The 19,760-nt window shown below is 45.6% G+C and overlaps 1 protein-coding gene, 1 long non-coding RNA gene and 1 pseudogene across 3 annotated transcripts in view; 2 read left to right on the top strand and 1 right to left on the bottom strand.

Moving 5' to 3' along the window:
- Nucleotides 1-13,337, bottom strand: part of Gpr107 (G protein-coupled receptor 107) — a 62,217-nt gene extending 48,880 nt beyond the window's left edge. The window contains exon 1 of the mRNA XM_059260025.1: nucleotides 13,166-13,337. Coding sequence (XP_059116008.1) covers nucleotides 13,166-13,288 — 123 coding nt within the window. The 5' untranslated portion in view covers nucleotides 13,289-13,337. The remainder of the gene's footprint in view (nucleotides 1-13,165) is intronic.
- LOC131908898 (cAMP-dependent protein kinase inhibitor gamma-like) lies at nucleotides 9,001-9,227 on the top strand (annotated as a pseudogene).
- Nucleotides 13,338-13,499: 162 nt separating the features above from the next.
- On the top strand, nucleotides 13,500-19,327 carry LOC131908897 (uncharacterized). Of its 2 annotated transcripts, none has more exons than XR_009378683.1 (3): nucleotides 13,500-13,657; nucleotides 15,903-16,072; nucleotides 18,887-19,327. It is a non-coding gene; the product is annotated as an uncharacterized LOC131908897 (long non-coding RNA). The 2 variants fall into 2 exon arrangements; XR_009378682.1 differs by having other exon boundaries at nucleotides 13,500-13,844.
- The last annotated feature ends 433 nt before the right edge of the window (nucleotides 19,328-19,760 follow it).

Below are 19,760 nucleotides of genomic sequence, written 5' to 3'. Positions count from 1 at the left end.
CCAAGCCTAGATATACCCACCAGAGAGAAAACGCAGCCCGATTGTTCTGGATTATGTGATAATCTATTTTGTTAAACTGAAACTTTATTTTAAAAGCTAGGTGTAGTGGAAGCCACCTTTAATCCCAGCACTGGAGAGGCAGAGACAGATGAATCTCTCAGTTTGAGGCTACCCTGGTCTATATAGTGAGTTTTAGGCCAGCCCAGGCTACATAGAGAACTTGTCTTTAAATAAATAACTAACTAACTAACTAACTAAATAAATAAATAAATAAAGGCCTATAAGATGGTAAAGGCATTGTCACCTGCCTGCTAAGCCTGACAACCTAAGTTCAATTCTCAGGACCCACACAGTGAAAGGAGAGAACCTACTCCCACAGGTGGCCCTCCAAATCTACCTGCTCATGGTGCACATGTGCCCCATCCCCACACTAAATAAACAAAAATGTAAAAATAATAAAGTAAGTAATCAAAGGCAGATGTGGATGTGGCAGTACACACCTATAATCCCAGCATTAGGAAGGCTGAGGGAAAAGGATCATGGGCCAAAGGCCAGCCTGGGCTATACAGACCTTATCTCAAAAATCTTTAAAAAAATTTTTAATCCCAGCAGTAGGGAGGCAAAGGCAGGCAGATCCCTGTGAGTTCAAGGCCACCCTAGTCTACATTGTGAGTTCCATGTTAAATAGAGCTATATAGTAAGATCTTATCTCAAAAAATTTTTTATGTAGGTTGTATCAGAGAAAGAGACAGACAGACAAATGTGAATTCCTACTAAAGTAAGTTGTCCTAAAAATTCGGGCTTACAGGAAAGTAAAATAAACTAAAATAAATCTGAAAGTAAAAGACAACAGAACCATGCTGACATCCTGAACTGCACCAATGACATGTCACCACTTTACTGGCAGGCGGACAGAAGCCGTCTGGGCACGTGTTGTGCTGGGACATATGTGAGCCACAGAACACGCAGTCCACTGCCTCAGCTAAAGGAGGAACCAGTTCCACAGGTCACAGCAGCAGCAGCAGCAACAGATGCCCACATTCCAGTTGTCTCAGATCACAGAGGGAGAAGGGAAGGGGAAAGAGCATCAGTCACAAGGCAGTCCTGTGTCTCAGGCAGGACATGGCTAGGTCCTCTTCTTGTTTTTAACTTATATCGCCAAGCAAGAAACAGTGTAATCTATTACTCTGAAAACTTGAGGCACGATTGCCATGAGTTCAAAGCCAGCCTTGACTAAAATAACGCCAAGCCACCCCGGTCTATAGATGTAACCCTTTTTCCAGGGGAGAAAAACCCACAAAAGTCCCTGGAGTGAGGGTGTAGTTGTTAGAGGGTTTTCATGGTTTTGATCACCCACTGCATAAACCAACCATGGTACACACCTAAAACCACAGCTCTGAGGAGATGGAGGCGAGAGGATCTCACGTTAAGGCCATGCTCAGCTATTTAACAAGTCTGAGGCCAGCCAGAGATACATAAGACTGTCTCAAAACAAGAAGGAAAACCCAGTCACTGGCAAGGCTTCGTGATACTTGCCTGAAATTGCAGCTACTTGTCAGGCTACGTCAAAGGATCGCAAGTTACGGGCCAGCCTGGGCAAACTGGCAAAACCCAGAAGGTTGGCTGGAAGTAATAAAGAAAGGAACCATATGCAGACCCATAAATATCACATAGTATCAGTGGATAAATAATGTTCACATAGATCTGCAGCTTCCATTTCCAGCAACAATGTATTCTTTGTGGACTCTTTTCGGATACATTTTCCTGTTGTTCTTGTAGTTCGTCAGCCCACACATCTTCACAGATCCCCAACACAAACTCCCATAAGCATGCAGCCCTTTTTTTTTTTTAAATTTTTTAATGATTCATTTATTTTTATGTGCATTGGTGTTTTGCCTGCATGTATATCTGTGTAAAGGTGTGGGATCCCCTGGAGGTAGGGTTACAGGTGGTTGTAGGCTGCCATGTGCGTGCTGGGAACTGAACCCAGGTCCTCTGGAAGAACAGCCAGTGCTCTCCACCACTGAGCCCTCTCTCCAGCCCATGTGCAGCCATTTCTAGGCTCTGCAGTAACCCCACCATCGGCATGTGCCTGCCTTCTTCTCACACACGCCCGTCTGTACTGACTTCTAGGCTGTAGGAATCTAGCCGTCAAGCTTCAATGCTTACTAGAAACTGCAACTCTATCTCCAAAGTCCAGGAGAGCCATGTTCCTTACTCCTCACCATCCCCAAGGATACCAGGCCTCACAGTTCCCAGTTTCAGGGAAAATAAAGCTGCTGGTAACTCAGTGTATATTTTTTGAATATCTGTCTATGCTCCTTGTCTGTTAGCTGGTTGCTTCTCTTGTTATGAAGTATCTTTGTTTATATATCTTATGTTTATTCCTATTAGAATTTTTCTCGAAGTAGTTTTTAAGGTTTATTTTTATTATTGACCATGTCTGTCTGTGTACCTGTATACATGTATGTGCATGACGATGCCCTTGGAGGCAGAAGAGAATGTCAAATGCCCTGGAGTTGGAGTTGTGAACCATCCCTCATGCATGCTGGGCACGGAACTCTAGTCCTCTCCAAGAGAGCAGCAAGTGCTCTTAACCCCTGAACCATCTCTCCAGACTGAAAGTCCTTTACCTATTGTGGCAAGTTATCTCTTTATCATCATCATCACCATTGTTTTAGTAGCAGTAGTGTGGGGGCATGGTGTGGAGGTCAGAAACAACTCTGGGGAGTGAATTCGCTCCTTCCGCCTTTACAAAGGCTCTGGGGATTGAAGTCAGGTGGTTGGGCTGGCATGGTGCCTTGTGGGACATTCGTACACTGTATGAAGACCTGCTGCTGTGACTGGTGTAATCAACAGCTGAAGCAGGGCCAGCAGCTAGGCAGGAGGAGGTACAGGCAGGACTTCTGGGCAGAGAGAGGAAGTGGGAGGAGAGAATCAAGGGACACAGGAGATGTCATGGAGATGTGGGGAGTCAGGCATACAGGGGGAAAAGCCACATGGTAAAATGTAGATTAATAAAAGCAGGTTAGTTTAACTTATAAGAGCTAGTGGGAGAAGCCGAAGCTAAGGCTGAGCTTTCACAATTAATACGAAGTCTTGGTGTTGTACTCGCTACAGTACCTGCTGAGCCATCTCACTAGCCTGGGAGCTCACTTGGAACTTAGGCTGCAGGTCTCTCTTCCAGTCTTTTAAATGCTTTTAATTGTGTGGTACGTGCTGTCATATATGGGTTTTTTGGTTCTGTTCTTTAATTCTGAAGAAGAAAACCTGTCAATCTTTATTGCTAGTAGCTATTTCTTTAACACGCTCTCTGTGTGTGTGTGTGTGTGTGTGTGTGTGTGTGTGTGTGTGTGTTTGCATGCAGCAAGGCCAGAAGACAACCTCAAGCTTCATCCTCATGAACACCTCTAGCTTCTTGGAGATAAGGACTCTCACTGCCTGGAACTCACAGATGAGCCTAGACTGAGTGCAAGAGTCCCTGCGGTCCTCCTGTCTCTGCTCCCCACCACGTCTGACATTTTCACACGGGTGCTAGGGACTGAACTCAAGCCCTCAAGCTTCTACGTCAAGTACATTACCATCTGAGCCTCGTCCCCGGCCCTCCTGGTAGTATTTTCTTAAACAGCTTTTTGTTGTTAATTCTTCTTGGGGCTGAAGAGAGCTGCTTCAGCAGTGAAGAGCACTCACCCTGCAATCACAAGGACTTATGTCCAGACACCCACATAACAAAATGCCTGTACCCAAAGCTATGAAGGGTACGGAGACAGGACTGCCAGGGCTGCTGATTTCCAGCCTAGAAGATACAAAATCCAGGTTCAGAGAGAGACCTGTCTCAAAGGAACAGGTGACGACAGTGATAGAGGAGGACGTAACACCCTAGTCTGGCCTTTACACATGCACTCAGGCATGCACACCTGCATGCATATATGCACATACACAAATTAATTAAGTGTAAATAATCCTTGAATCCAAGGTTAGAGAATACTCATGGGTATTTCTCTGCACAACATTAATCTTCGTAGACTCTCCTTCCGCGTAAGCATGAGGTAGGCCCCACATACTTACACCCCACAGTCACTGTGCTAAGACTACTTAGGAGCAGTATCTCCTAACGGCCACTGCTCTATGATCCCACCTCTGCACATGTCACACTCCCATTCAGACCCCTCTGCGAACAGCGCTGACCATCGCCACCTGTCACATGGCCTCAGAGTGTGATTCTGAGGAAGGCAGAGCTCCCCCTCCTTGCGTGCACTTCTGATGGCTGCTTCACTGGTAACTGATTAGAGGACATACCGCAGAAAGAATGCCCCGGGGATCGAATGATGCCGTTTCTTAAGCTGGAAGCAACAGGTCTGAGGAAAATTTCATCTAGCTGTGCACACACGCAAGAAGGGCAAGTAGACTAGCACTGGAGAGGAGTCTGGCTTGCCAAAGTCCAGCACTTCCCTCCAAGGAGCACAGGAAGCTCCTGACCAATTTCAACCGCAGTCACATGATGTATCAGCTACACTTCTGTTGCTGTGATAAAACACCATGGCCAAGGCAACTTACAGAAGAAGTTGACTTGGGCTTCTGGTTCCAGCGGGATGAGTTTATGATGGCAGAGTGGAGGCATGGCGACTGAACTTCCACCATGAAACAAAAGAGAGTGAACTAGAAATGGAGGGAGTCTCAAAACTGGTCTCTAGTGACACACCTCTAGCAAGACCACACCTCCTAAGCCTCCCCAAACAGCACCACTAACTAGGGACCAAGCATTCAAACTTGGGACCATGCCCAAGACCAAAGGGAAACATTTCTTATTCAAACCATCACAGATGATTAGATCTGGCTTTTAAGAAAATCATTCTAGTCAGGCAGGTTTTTTTTTTAAGAAAATCACTCATGACTTTAATCCCAGCACTCAAGAGGCAGAGACAGGTGGATCTCTGTGAGTTCAAGGACAGCCTGGTCTACAAAGATGGATCTCTGTGAGTTCCAGGACAGGCTCCAAAACTATATAGAAACTCTTCTAAAAAAAAAAAAAAAACCAAGCCAGGCAGTAGTGGTGCACGCCTTTAATCCCAGCACTCAGGAGGGAGAGACAGGTGAATTTCTGTGAGTTCGAGGCCAGTCTGGTCTACAGAGTGAGTTTCAGGACAGGCTCCAACGCTACACAAAGAAACCCTGTCTCAAAAAACAACCTAGAAGAAAGAAAAAAGAAAATCACTCTAGTGACCTAAATAACTAAAATTTCAAACTCTATGAACTAGAGGAATGCTGGGACACAAGTTTCAAGACTACACTAGCCCAGGAGCCATATGGGTAGCCCAAAGGAACCAGTAACCGTGGTAATGACACACAAGAAGACTGGGACTGGGACTGGGACTGGGAGCTATTTAGAGTAGTCTACAGAACAGAGTAGTCTACAGAACTTGGTGACGTGACAGCGTGACAGACGTCCAGCTTGAGAAAATGAGCAGCCAGTGTCTAGTCACTAAGAAAGGCAAAGTTGGGGGAAGCACACAGCTGGGGTGGGGCAGCCCGATTCTAACAGAAAGATGATGGGGGCATCTGAACAGACACAGGCCTGTGGCCACACCTCACCACATTGACTGTTTTCAATGCAAGGTAAATAAGACAGATGGGGCAGCCTGTGCTTGGAATCCTATAACTGGAAAGCAGAGACTTGAGACCGAGAGTTCAAAGACATCCTTGGCTATATAATGAGTATGAGGCAAGCCTAGGCTATGGGAGCCTTTTCAAAAAAAAAAAAAAAACCCAGCAAAAACAAACTAACAAAGACTGTTAGGATAGCTCAGGAGGTAGAGGTGTCTGCTGTCCAGATGGGTGACCTGGGTCTGATCCCAAGGAGCCACATGGTGGAGAAAGAGAGACAACTCCCACAGCTGCCCTCTGACCACCACACACTTGTTATGTCATGCATGCACGCATGTACACATATACACAGATAGGAACACATGTATATGCCCAATAAATACAGACATAGGCACAGACAGACAGATCACACCACCAACAAATGTAAATTAGTAATAACAGCAAGCAGGGTTGAGGAGGTGGCTCTGGATAAAGTGCTTGCCACACAAGTGTGAGGACTGGAGTGGAACACCCAGAGCTCACATACAGCAGTACACATCTGTAATCCATCTCACCAAAGGCAAGAGACAAAAAAGCAGCTCAGAAGCCCATGGGCCAGCTGAGCTGGTGTAAACAGTGAGCAGCAAGAGACCCTGTCTCTTGTGTGGGTCCTGTGACAGGCAAGGACTAACACTCTAGATTCTTGTCAAAGCTTCACACATATGCCATGGTACCCACACTCCAGAACACACACACACCATATACACACATTCGTACACAAAGCAAGTGGAGTAATAGCTCAGTGTAGTTCTTTAAACTTTAGAAAGAGTAAAGTGATGCCTGTTTGACTGAGCTGAAAGTCACCTGGCCAGCTGCTTCCTCAAACAGCTCACTGGCTGGTACTGCCAGATTGTACTAGCATACCTATGTAGATAAGACATGCAGGCAGCACACTGCTTTCTTTGTTTCTGTGATGAGTGCGACCAGAGCCTTGGCTATGTAAGCGCATGTAGCACTACTGAGCCACACCTTCAGCTCCTGGTTTGGTTTGACTTTTGCAATGCTAGGGACAGAACTCAGGACTTTCTACATGCCAGGCAAGTGTTCCACTGTTAAGCTATATCCCCAGGCACTATTTTATCACTGAATTCACTGCAAGCTAATTTCACATTAAAAATTCTAATTTCAGCTGGACAGCGGTGGTACACAACTTTAATCCCAGCACTCAGGAGGCAGAGGCAGGTAAATCTCTGAGTTCGAGGCCAGCCTGGTCTATAGAGCAAGTTCCAGGACAGCCAGGGCTGCACAGAGAAACCCTGTTTCAGGGGGATTTTATGCGTATAGCTACTTTGCCTGCATGTAAGTCATCTATGCACCACATGCATGCCTGGTGTCTGCAGAGGTTAGAAAAGGGGCATTGGATCCCCTGGAACTAGAGTTACAGACATTTGTGAGTTCCCATATGGATGCTGAGAATCAAACCCAGGTCCTCTGAAAGAGCAGCCAGTGTTTTTAACTGCTGAACCATATCTCCAGCCCTCTAGGGTCTCTTTTAAAAGAGACAGACAGACAGACAGACACTATCCAGGCAAGATGGCCCATAATCCCAGCACTCAGGATGCTGAGGCAGGAGAATGGTGAGTTTGAGCTCAAACTGGGCTATATAAGGAGACCTGACCTGGGGAGGGGAGGGGAAAGAAAAGAGAAGGGAGACCCAGAATCTCTAGGGCACATTAATACAGCTGGAAGGGTAAGCTTCCTTCAGTGGACACTCTAGGCCCTCCAGCAGCCAGGTCTCTAACAGGACCTACCCAACTTCTCACAGCATCTGAGTTTGCCACCTCTGATCAATGATCAGATCCAAAAACTAAGCAAAAGCACCTTTAAGGACCACGGCCCATCTCTCCATTAGAAATGAACAACAGCATGTGGCACATATTGGTCACTGTCTACTAGCAACAGGAGACTCTACCCTCAGATTAATATTTAGCGTCTTGGTTCACTGAGCATACAAAGTCACAAGTGGAATGGAGTCAAAGTCTGAAGCTTTGAAAGAACAGAGGAAATGTGGACCTGATTTGATTTACTATTAAGGATTTTCTGTTCAAATGGCTTCTGAGTTTTACTTTTAAAGGCATCTTACATCTTCCAGGGATGCACTGAGTACTTACAGATGGGTAACAGGATACTTTTGATTTGCTCTAAATATGGAAAGACAATGACAAATGCTGCCAACTATGTGGGGGGAGGGGAACCCTCAAACACTGCTGGTAGGATTGGAAACAAACTAGCCCCCTTGGAAAACACAGTGTGGCGCTTTCTTTTCTTTTTCTTTTTGGTTTTTCAAGACAGGGTTTCTCTGTGTAGCTCTGGCTATCCTGAAACTAGGTTTGTAACCCAGGCTGGCCTCAAACTCACAGAGATCCACCTGCCTCTGCCTCCTGAGTGCTGGGATTAAAGGTGTGTGCGTGTAGCCCTTTCTTAAAAATTAAACCCAACCCTACCATAATTGCACTCCAGTCCTGAGTGTCACCCAAGAGAAACAAAGACAGACAGCGTCACAGACTTGCATGTGAATGATGGTGGTAGGACTAATCATTGTAGGAAGATGGGCATGGGGCACACACCTGTAATCCTAGCACTGGGAAGACTGGGGCAGGAAAACAGAGGCCAGCTGTACCAGGCAAAAGATGATCACCCAGAGTGGAGTAGTATTCAACAATAAATAACATCAAATTACTGACTGGGTTAGGGAAATGGCTCAGTGGATAAATGCTTGCCATACAAGCGCCAGGACCTTAATTCAGATGCCATGGACCCACCTAAAGCCAGATGTGGTAGCACTCATGTGTAATTCCAACATGTATGTCTATGAGAGGCGGAGATAGGAGAATTCCCAGCAACTTGCAATCTAAGCTGCCAGATACAATAGCAAATAAATTCCCTGCCTCATACAAGATGGGAGGCAAAACCATTCAAGTCTGTCCTCTGCCTTCTACACAAACATCTCAATGCACATACGCACACACATAAACATCTCAATGCATGTGTACACACACACACACACACAAACACACACACACAGCATATGCATACGCAAAAGATAAATTGAGCCATGGCACAACATGGACGAATCTAAAAAGTATATGAAGCCAGAGACAAAAGCCAACCTGCCATGTGACTCCATTTTTCATAAAGTATCTGGCAAGGGCAACTCCGTGAAAACACAAAGTGGAAGGGTAGTTGCTTGGGCATGGGGTGAAAGGGGATTTATAAGCCAACAAAAGAGATCTGTGGAGGGCTCTGAGAGGCGACAAGGCGTTAGACTTTCCACACTGACTAATCAAGAAAAATCTGAAGAGATGCAAGCAGGAAAAAGAAATTAAACTAGGCCCGAGGAGCGACGTGGCAGGTACAATGGAGGCTGAGTCCTCCATCTCGGACTTCATCTCCTGTGACCAGACAGACCGTCAGAATGCAGTGCTGACATCCAGGGTGACTCAGAGGCTGTGAGCATGCAGAAGCTAGCTGGAGACATGGGCTAGCTGGCACTTGCAGGGGCAGAAGGACAGGCATCGGGAAGTACTCCAGACAAGGAAGCCAGCAGCCAGCCCGAGAGCAGTGACGAGAACACCCCGTCTTGAGTCTGGCCTTGGTCCTAGAGGCCAGAAGAGAGACCTGCTGTCCCCTCCTGGAACTGGAGCCCGGGCACAACCCAGCAGCCTCTTCTCTGAGCCCATATCCCAGGGCAGCCAGGCCAACTGAGAACCTCATGGAGGCCCCTGTGGTCCCTACTCCAGCAAAGTCCTCTGCCCACACCCACAGGCTCCACTCTCCCTCCACCTCCCCATGGTGCCCAGGTACACCATCACCACGGGATGCTATTTATTCAGCTAGGTGGGGGTGGGGCTGGAGCCAGGCCCTGCCCCCCAGGTGAGCAGCCCCCACCTGGACAGGGACTGTCCCCGCACCACTCATCTCTCCAGCCAGTGGCCTAGTCAGAAAGATCTTCTTAGCCTTTCAAAGCCTCTTTTACATTTTTAAAAACATAACTTTTTCAGCAGAGAAAGGGGAGCTGAGAATCACTTTTTTCCATTTTGGTTTGTTTTGAAAGCCGTTAAGCTTAGCTCTGATGATCTATGCAGCTCTAAGTTCCCCTGTGGAGCCTCACAGATCCAACTGTAGGAAAAGGATTTGACAAATTCTTTGCCCTTTGTTCCAAGAGAGTGATACTTAGGTTCTAGGAAATAAACACTAATGATTTGTGTGAGGGAAAAAAAGAGATCTGTGGAAGGCAACAATTATAGTAAATAATAATATAGTGATAATTATAGTAAATAATGAGTAATCACAAGGACCTAACAATTAAACATGTGACTGTTATGTACAGAAATTAATACCTCAAAAAAGTTGCTTTTAAAAAGTACGGAATAAGCCGGGCGGTGGTGGTGCACGCCTTTAATCCCAGCACTCGGGAGGCAGAGCCAGGCGGATCTCTGTGAGTTTGAGGCCAGCCTGGGCTACCAAGTGAGTTCCAGGAAAGGCACAAAGCTACAAAGAGAAGCCCTGTCTCGAAAAACCGGAGAAAAAAAAAAAAAAAAAAAAAAAAAAAAAAGTACGGAATAAGCCAGGCAGTGGTGGCACACACCTTTAGTCCCAGCACTCGGAGGCAGAGGCAGGCAGATCTCTGTGAGTTTGAGGCCAGCCTGGTCTACAGAGTGAGATCCAGGACAGGCACCAAAACTACACAGAAAAACCTTGTCTCAAAACAAACAAACAAAAAAAGTACAGAATAAGGGGCTGGAGAGATGGCTCAGTGGTTAAGGGCTGGAGAGATGGCTCAGTGGTTGAGAACACTGACTGCTCTCCCAGAGGACCTGGGTTCAAGTCCTATCACCCACATGGCAGCTCACAACTGTCTTTAACTCCAAGATCTGACATCCTCACACAGACATACATGCAGCAAAATAAAAATAAAGTTTTTAAAAAGTAAGGAATAAGCCAGGCATGATGGTGCATACCTTTAGTCCTAGCACTCGGAGGCAGAAGCAGGCAGATCTCTGTGAGTTTGAGGCCAGTCTGGACTACCGAGTGAATTCCAGGACAGGCACCAAAGCTACACACAGAGATCCTGTCTCAAAAAAAAAAAAAAAAAAAAAAAGAGTAAGGAATATACAGAAAGGTCAAAAGACACAAGATGTGAGAAGACCAGGAGAACAAATAGGAGATGGAAATACAGATGGTGAATTAAAAATGAAGAGATTCTTTTCTAACTTAGAAAACTATAAAAAAGTTGACAAGAGAGAAATGACATCAGCGGGAGGGGCGGGACTAGCCACAGGACAGGCACATGGGAGTTCCTAATACAACCATACCTACGCTGGTGCAATAGGATCAATGCTACAGAAACGGCTCAGCATGCCGGGCGGTGGTGACACACACCTTTAGTCCCAGCACTCAGAAGGCAGAGGCAGGCGGATCTCTGTGAGTTCGAGGCCAGCCTGGTCTACAGAGAGAGTTCCAGGACAGGCACCAAAACTACACAGGGAAACGCTGTCTGGAAAGAAGGAAGGAAGGAAGGAAGGAAGGAAGGAAGGAAGGAAGGAAGGAAGGAAGGAAGGAAAAGAAAAGAAAAGAAAAGACTCAGCAGTTAAGAGAATATATGGCTCTTGCAGGGGACCCAAGTTTGGTTCCCAGCACCCACATGGGGCAGCTCACAACTGCCTATTACTCCAGCTCCAAGGCACCTACTCTCACATGTACACACACACACACACACACACACACACACACACACACACACACACACACAAATACACATAAAGAAAAATAAAATGAATCTTTTAAAAATCAATTCATACTCCTGATAGTTGGTGATCACTTCATGTTCTTGAAAGTCTGGGTTTTTAATCTGATCTAGTCTATGCTTCCCGACCTCAAGAAAGCAAGACCATCTCGTGCCTCTTTAATAGGCCCGCTGTGGGTAAATGTCATCTACTTAAGACTAAGAAAAAAGATTCTAGTACCAATTATAGAATAAGCTTAGGAAACCTGTTACAAGAGAGAAAACCAAGTCATTTGGCACAGGAGAGAATCAATCACAGAACTACACTAAGTAGACACAAGGGACAAGAAATCAACCACAGAACTACTCTAGGTTTGCCTCTACCACTAAGGCTGGTATCTAAGGTTGGTAAATAATGGCCACCAAGGCTGGCCAATAGAAATACTGCCAGTGTTAACCTGATGATACCAGGCACCTGGCATTTTAATACTAGAAATATTGAACAGGTAACAGGAGACATAGTCCCAGTGTGTCCTGTTCCAAGTTTTGTTTCTAATTCCTAAGCTTTACAATCTCAGCTGCATTATGTACTCAGTAAAAACAAGCTGTAAACTTCAAAATGGGAGAATTCAGAAATCAGGAGTTCTTAGACCCAGAGTGATTAACCTGCAAGTTCGAAACTACTGATAAGCTGCACCAGGATTATGAAGTCACGGGAAGGCCAAGAAAGTTGTGTGGCCTTCAACAAGTATTTCTCTGGGGACAGCTCCTACAAGCTCCTTTCTTCAAATGGAGCCAAGACTGACCTGTCTTGCTGTGGTTAAGAGTCACTTTACTTGAGATCATTTTTATTTACAAACAAAAGCTGGCAATGCAAGTATGCCTGTATAGATCTGGCCAGGTTTCAAATCTCTATTCTTTAAACTCCACATTCCCAAGACTTGACGCTTCACGACTAATGCAAGGTGTTACAAGACAGCTGTGTCCAGGTCCACAAACTTACTGAAACACTATTAGGGAAATGTACAAAGCTTTGAGTCATAATGATGTCATCTTCTGTTTCCAAATACATTAACCTGCTGACAACTTTGTGTAAGCCTTAGAGAACTTTAAACTGTGGGTTACCAATAGCGGTTCCTAGTGTTCGTTCCAGGTCTGTCATAAACATCTCCCTTAGGCAATGACATAGAGACAGAAAGAAAAAGACCCACTACTTAGAAACACTTTGAATGTTGAGTCTGAATTCTCACGGTTACTTCTTTCTTTCTTTCTTTCTTTCTTTTTTTTTTTTTTTTTCTTTTTTCAAAAAGGCATATATTTCAGGCGTGATTTGAATTCCTCTTAGGAATCCTCGCTTTGGTCAGTCAATGGAGCGCCCTAAACCTAGCAGGGAAAAAGGCTAAGATTCCACACACCTTCAAAGCGCCAGGTGCGGGCGCACAGAAGGGCGGAGATGACGGACTAGAGAAATTGGGATTAAAGTTGTGTAAGGGTGAGGAGGGAAAGGAGGTTACCCCCGGCGTGGATCCCAGGGAAGCCAGGAGGGATCGCAGGAGCGGCCTCCCGGGTCCTTTGGGGTTAGGCCGCGGCTGGGCCCCTTCCCCAAGACCTCCAAACTGCAGGGAGCAGACTAGCCGAGGCACCCGCACCGCGTAGTCCGTCCCCACTGGGCCGCGCAGAGCCCCAGCTCGGGAGCCAAACTTAGAGACCCCGCAGGGCCAAAGTTGGCTCAGCCCCGAGCAGCTGTCGCGACCCGCCTCCACTCCCCGTCCCTAGCCCCATCTCGCCAGGCCTTACTTTGAGCGCCAGGTGGTGGACGCGACCCAGGCCGGGGTCGACCAGCAGCTCCAGCAGCGCCAGCAGTGGTAGCAGCCGCAGACAGTAGGAGCCCGAGCAGCCGAGGGGAACCGGGACGGCCATGTTTGTTCCAGCATCACCAGCTACTTCCTCTACCACCCACTTCCGTGTCAAAGTGCGGCGTCCCGGAAGTGCTCTGGAAGGGGGCGCGGCCGCCACCTCTGAGGTCCTTAAGCTCGTTATACTGCGAAATGCAACTCTGGGACCTGAGCTAGCCACCTCAGGACTTGTCAGTTGGCTTTCTCAGTGCAGACTTCCGGTGAAGGCCCTCTGAGGACCCTGAAGCGTTTGCCATGACAACCAGGGCGGGGCAAGACTAACGGGGGCCTCCTTTCTGCCTCGCCCGGCTTGGGAGTGAGGGACCTGGACCAAAGGCTGGACCCGCAGTGTCCGTCACACGCTCCCTGGCTGTTGACTGGCCTGTCGTCGGTGGTAATATCTTAGCAATTGCTGGCTTGTCTTAGATCCCTTGATTTATTATTATCCTAGGCCCTTTACCACAAACCGCAGGCGAAGAGTTGTAGTAGTAGGATTTATTGAGTCCATATGAAGCAATCTACTAGGCTTTTTTTTTTTTTAAATGGCATTTAATCTTTGGGACAATCCAATCAGATAAGAGGTAGGTGTCATACTTCTCCCCTACTCTATCTAAGCTCTGAGAAATGGCCATTGGTCCAGGTTGAGCTGGAGATCACATGGAAATTTTTAAGTGATACATCATTTTGCCTCATGTGATTTCATGCCACCACTAGAGTCTGAGCCTTAATGTCTTCTGTTGTAGTCCCTGTAGAGACTTTGCTTCTGGTCCTTGGCAGTTGAGGACTTGGTAGTAGGTCCCTGATACCATTGTTTATCAAGGAGTTACAGGAAACAAGTATATTAAAATTGCTGATAGTCAAGTTTCTTTAGTTTTTAAATTCTTTTATTTATTTATTTTTTCAGTTTTTTGAAACAAGGTGTCTCTGTGTAACAGCTCTTGTTGTCCTGGAACTCACTTTGTAGACCAGACTGGCCTCAAACTCACAGTGATCCACTTGCCTCTGCCTCCTGAGTGCTGGGATTAAAGGCGTGTGCACCACCACTGCCAGGCGTTAGATTCTTGTTTTTAACTGGACACACAAGTAATGTATGCAAGTGCACTTGTGTGGTGTGTCTGTGTGTGTGATCATTTAAACAGAACAGGACACAATAAAAACCACTAGGAATTCAACTACTAGGCAACCACCAATGTACAGGTGTGTTGACTCCTGTGACAAAATCAGATTCCTAAAACTTTTAACTGGAATTAGGAACGGGATATATAAGTTTTGTTTGTTTGTAATTTGTTTGTGTGTGTGTGTGTGTGTGTGTGTGTGTGTGTGTGTGTGTGTCACGTACAGGTACCTGAGGGGACTAGAAGATAGTGTCAGATCCTCTGGAGCTGGAGTTAACGTGCAGTTGTGAGCTGCCTGATATCATGGGTGCTGGAAACTGAACTGGGGTCCTCTGGAAGAGTAGTAAGTGCTCTTAACCACAGAGCAACGTTTCCAACCCAACATGATATATCTATAGATGTAATTACATATAGGTAGATAGATAATTTAGTTTATTTTTATTTATGTGTCTGTGTGCATATGTGCTGAAGAGACTAGAAGAGAGCATTGGATTCCCTGGAGCTGGAGTTACAGGTAGTTGGGAGCTACAGTGTGCTCACAGTGTGGAGTTACAGTATGCTTGCTAGGAACCCAAACTCCAGTCCTCTGGAAGTACAGCTGAACACAAAACAGTCAACTGAAGAAATTCACTTGGAGCCAGGCTGTGGTGGCACATGTCTTTAATACCAACACTCAGGAGGCAGAGGCAGGTGGAACTATGTGAGTTCGAGGCCAGCCTGGTCTACAGAGCGAGTTCCAGGACAGCCAGGGCTACACAGAGAAACCCTGTCTCGGGGGAAAAAAAATTTCACTTGGAGCTGGCAGTGGTGGCCTACACCTTTGATTGCAGCACTCTGGAGGCAGAGGCAGGTGAATCTCTGAGTTCAAGACCAGCCAGGAATACTCAGAGAAACCCTATCTCAAAAAAAAAAAAAAAAAAAAAAGAAAAAAGAAAAGAAAGGAAGAAAAAATTCCCTTGGTTGGTTGGGGCTACCCTGTCTAATTAAAAAAAAAATCACAAACCACTTGGGAAAATACAGAAGCGCAGAACTGAAAGTGAGCTGGGGCTCCAGAAGGTCTCAGTTTTCCTCTGTGTGTGCACAATCTTCAAAACTGACAAATCTCCTAATCCTTCCCCTGACTAAAATCCAGTGCAACTCAGCCGCACCCTCTTCAAAGGCGAAAGTAGAACATGTAGGTGGAGGCACATGTTGCAGTTTATCTTAAAATACCTTTAAGTTTCATGGGAGGGAAAGGCAGTGACTACTGGTTGGTGGCTGACCTTTATGCCCTTCCCTTGGGTCTTGGGCCATCTCTTTTGAATATGCAGTCTTCCTTGTTTGAACAGGATTTTCATCTAATCCCACCCCCTTGACAGATAATGGAACCTCCAGCAGGAAACTCTAGAATTAATCTTTTGCAGCTCCATGAGGAGAGATGAGAAATTGTTTTCTGAGTGAACTTAATCGGTTATGTGATCTGTATGTATGTTATGCCATCTAAAATCAGGAAAGTCTTACAAGGTGTGTATTTTCTTTTTTCAGACAAAGTTTGGTTGGATTAACTAATTCAGAGGCAGTCTGTTCCTGTATAATGACCCACCAGCACACTCATGCAAAACCCTCTGTCCTGCGTGTTGTAGAAAGGCCTTTGCATGCTGTGTTAGGCTGGAAGGCTCTGGAGGTAACCCAGATTTGTCCACTTTATTTAACAGGTATGAAATCAGTGCCAGAGAACATTATGTGACTTTCCAAAGATCACACAGCCTTTTGGGTAGTTTTAGCAAGCATCTGTAAAACCAGGACTGAAACTTCAGTTGCTACAGAAGTGGATCTGGGCTTCTTGCCCAATGTTGTGAACAGCTTTGTAATTTTTTAAAAAAGAGTTATTATTCCATTTTTATTTTGTGTATGTGTGTGAGTGGGGGAGTGCATGTGATTGTAGGTTTCCTGGAGGCCAAAAGAGGGTTCTAGAACCCCTGGAGCTGGAAAGTGGTAGCGAGCCCCATGAGATGGGTGCTGGGAACCAAATTCAGGTCCTCCATAAGAGCGGTCCACACCCTTAACTGCTGACCTGCCTCTCCAGCCTCAGCTCTCTGATTTTTGTAACTTCGTATTTTAAAAAGGGTAACAAGCTGGCGTGGTAACATAGCTGTGACCCCAGGACAGAAGTCTGAAGTAGAAGTCATGTGCTGGGGATGTACCTTAGCCTAGCATGTGCGTGAAAGAGGTCTTGGGTTCAGTCCCCCACACTGGAACATTCAAAACATGAAAAAGAGTAAGAATGTGAAAAATCTGATACTTTGTTTAGGGAAGCAAGAAGAAAGGCTAAAGACACTTAAGGAAGAAATTTTAAATATTTATTTATGTGTATGTGTGTGTGTGCCTGAGTGTATATGTATGCATGCCATATGCATGCAGGAGCCTGCAGAGGCCAAAAGATAGCATCAGATCCTCTGAAGCTGGAGTTACAGATGGTTGTTGGCCACCGTGTGGGTGCTGGGAGTTGGAACTGGGTCATCTGGAAGGGCAGTTTATGCTCTTAATTATTGAGCCATTTCTACTTAAGTGAATTTTACTTTAAAAATGTTAAGTAAACACATGAATTTTTAAGTGAGTTTTTCCTTTTTGATGTTGTAGTGCTAAGGCTTCATGCATGCTAGACAAGTCTTCATTTCCTGAGCTATATTCCCATCTTATTTTTCACTTTTTAAAGTCCAGTGCCCAATTGATAATAATAACCTGGGCTAGGGAGATAGCTCAGCACTTAAGAGTACTTAGTGATCTTGTAGAGGACTGGAGTTTGTTTCCTAGAACCCATATGGTGACTAACAACCATTTATAACCTCTTCTGGCCTCCATGGGCACCTGGCACACACACATATATGCAGACATACACATAAATATAATAATGATAAAAGTCAGCCATGATGGCACATGCCTTTAATCCTAGCACTTGGCAGGCAGAGGCAAATGGATCTCTGTGGGTTTGAAGCCAGCCTGGTCTATATAGTGAGTTCCAGGACCATCAGAGCTGCGTAGTGAGACCCTGTCTCAAAATAATAATAAGGTGGGGCTGCAGAAATGACTCAGTGGTTAAGGGCACTTGCTACTCACCCAGAGTACCCACATCAGGCAGCTCACAACCACCTGTCACTACAGCTCCAGAGGATCCAATGTCTTCTTCTGGCCTCCATGGACACCCTACCCCCGCCACATACATACACATATACACACATAAGTAAAAATAATAAAGACCAATAAATAATAAAGTTCAATAGCACTTTTTAGAAGGTATGTCTTTAAATTTGACTAATATTAAAAACAGAATGTCCAGGTATCCTCATTTCCTCTTAGTGGTGGTAAAATATCTATTCCAAAGAAGAGTTTTGCTTTGTTGTGGTAAAACTTTAGCCAGACCTTAAATCTTTAGGATTCCTTCTTTTATTTATTTATTTATTTTTTTTTAATTTTTTTTTTTTTTTTTTTTTTTTGGTTTTTCGAGACAGGGTTTCTCTGTGTAGCTTTGCACCTCTCCTGGAACTCACTTGGTAGCCCAGGCTGGCCTCGAACTCACAGAGATCTTCCTGGCTCTGCCTCCCGAGTGCTGGGATTAAAGGCGTGCGCCACCACCGCCCGGCTCTCCTTCATTTTTAAACCTGGGAATTATGACAACCCCTCCACAGGACCACACCAATCAGATGTGGTCAGTGGTTTGTGAGAATGTCTGTCTCTGTGTGTTTGGGAACTCTGTGGACTCCAGTGGTTATTTTGAAATCCAGAGGAAGGAGCATGAAAAACCCCTGACAAAGTCTTTGAAAACCTGTTACAAGAAGTCAATGTGGAATGTTCTGCCAACACTGGGTCCCAGAAAGGTATAACACATGCCTGCCTAGTTTCCAGAAAAGGACATTTGTGTAACCAGGATGCTGCAACCAGCATATCTTGTTGAGTAACAAAACAAGTTATGCCTGCTTCTCCCGTGGCAGCACTTTTTAGGGGGCATTAAACCGAGGCACTGACTGGAAAAGCCTGAGGTCAAGAAGGGCAGAGCTCCTAACCCTGGCTCTGAGCCTTGCTATCTTAATCAAGAGCCTTTACAGTTTGCAGGATCAGTTCAAGGTTGCCACCGGCAGGAAACTCGGGTTTGAGTTCAAACTTGTAGTTTGAATATAATGCTATTAATTCTATTGAGCCCAGGCTTGGACTGTTGGCGAAAATAAGACATAACTGCCATTTGGTTTCCCTTTTACCAAAGTTTGTATTACATTTATTTATGTGTGTATTGGGGCAGGGGCACATGCCATGAAGAATGTGTGGAGGTCAGAGGGTGATGTTCAAAAGTCTGTTCCCACTTTCCACCATAGTCACCAGGATAGAACTCAAGTTGACAAGTTTGACGTCAGCTCCTTTACCTGCTGAACTGTCCCAGGGGTTGTCTTTTCAGAAGAGTTCTTAGACCCCAAAGCTAACACCATAAGGAACCAGAGGCTTCTCGGCCTGGTAACACCATTGGCCATGTCTTCCAGATTGCAGTGGAGAATCTCAGGCATCTCTTCAGACACAGAGGAAAGAAACCCTTGAGAGCATCTTTTTGGCAACTGGGAAGATGTCGGTCCAGTGGCGTCCACACACCTTCTGAGGGCTGAAGGTTGTGATGGAAATAAATCTGAGAACCACTTGTCAACCTGGGGACACTGTCTACAACCTGCCCAGCTCCAAGCAGCCAGTGTTTCATGACTTATGGAGTCTTTACAGACCTTCAGAGAACTCAGCCATAGGGTATTGAAATCTACTTGCAGTTTTAAGATTGCACTCACTAGAAAGTTCCTAGTTTTAACTTGTTCCTAGTTCTTCTTCTTAGCTGCTTCCTGGGGTCCTGAGTATGTACAGCCAGTTCTCAATTTACCATGGCTCAACAAACATTGTTGTTGGTTTCTTGGAATATTAAATGCATTCTTTGTACTCAGGTCATTTCAAAGCCAGCCTTGGCTACATAGTGAGTTTGAGGTCCACCTAGACTACATGAGACCCTGTCTTTAAAAAAAAGAACAGTAAGCTAGGCTTGATGGCATACCCCTCTAAGCACTCAGGAGGCAGAGGCAGGCAGATCTCTGTGAGTTCCAGCCAGCCAGAGATCACAAAATATAAAAGTTTATAGGAGTTTATTGCAATTTAACTCCATTGTGAATTAAGCTAAACTCAGATAGAAACCATTGTGGCCGGGGCTAGGGTGGGGGGAGGTGAGGGGGAGGGTGCTGGGATGTCATTAGGAAACTCTTGTGATAGACAACCAGTCATCTTGCCTGCCATTCGGGCCTAAGGATCTAGCGATAGCAGCAGTCTGTAAGACATTGCTTCCTTGCTGTGGCACACAGGAGGAAAGGAAAGGAAACTCGTATG

Source organism: Peromyscus eremicus, chromosome 4 (assembly GCF_949786415.1).
Source record: "Peromyscus eremicus chromosome 4, PerEre_H2_v1, whole genome shotgun sequence".
Lineage (NCBI taxonomy): Eukaryota > Metazoa > Chordata > Mammalia > Rodentia > Cricetidae > Peromyscus > Peromyscus eremicus.
Note: the sequence above shows the minus strand (reverse complement) of the source record. Positions and strands in the feature narration are given on the sequence as shown.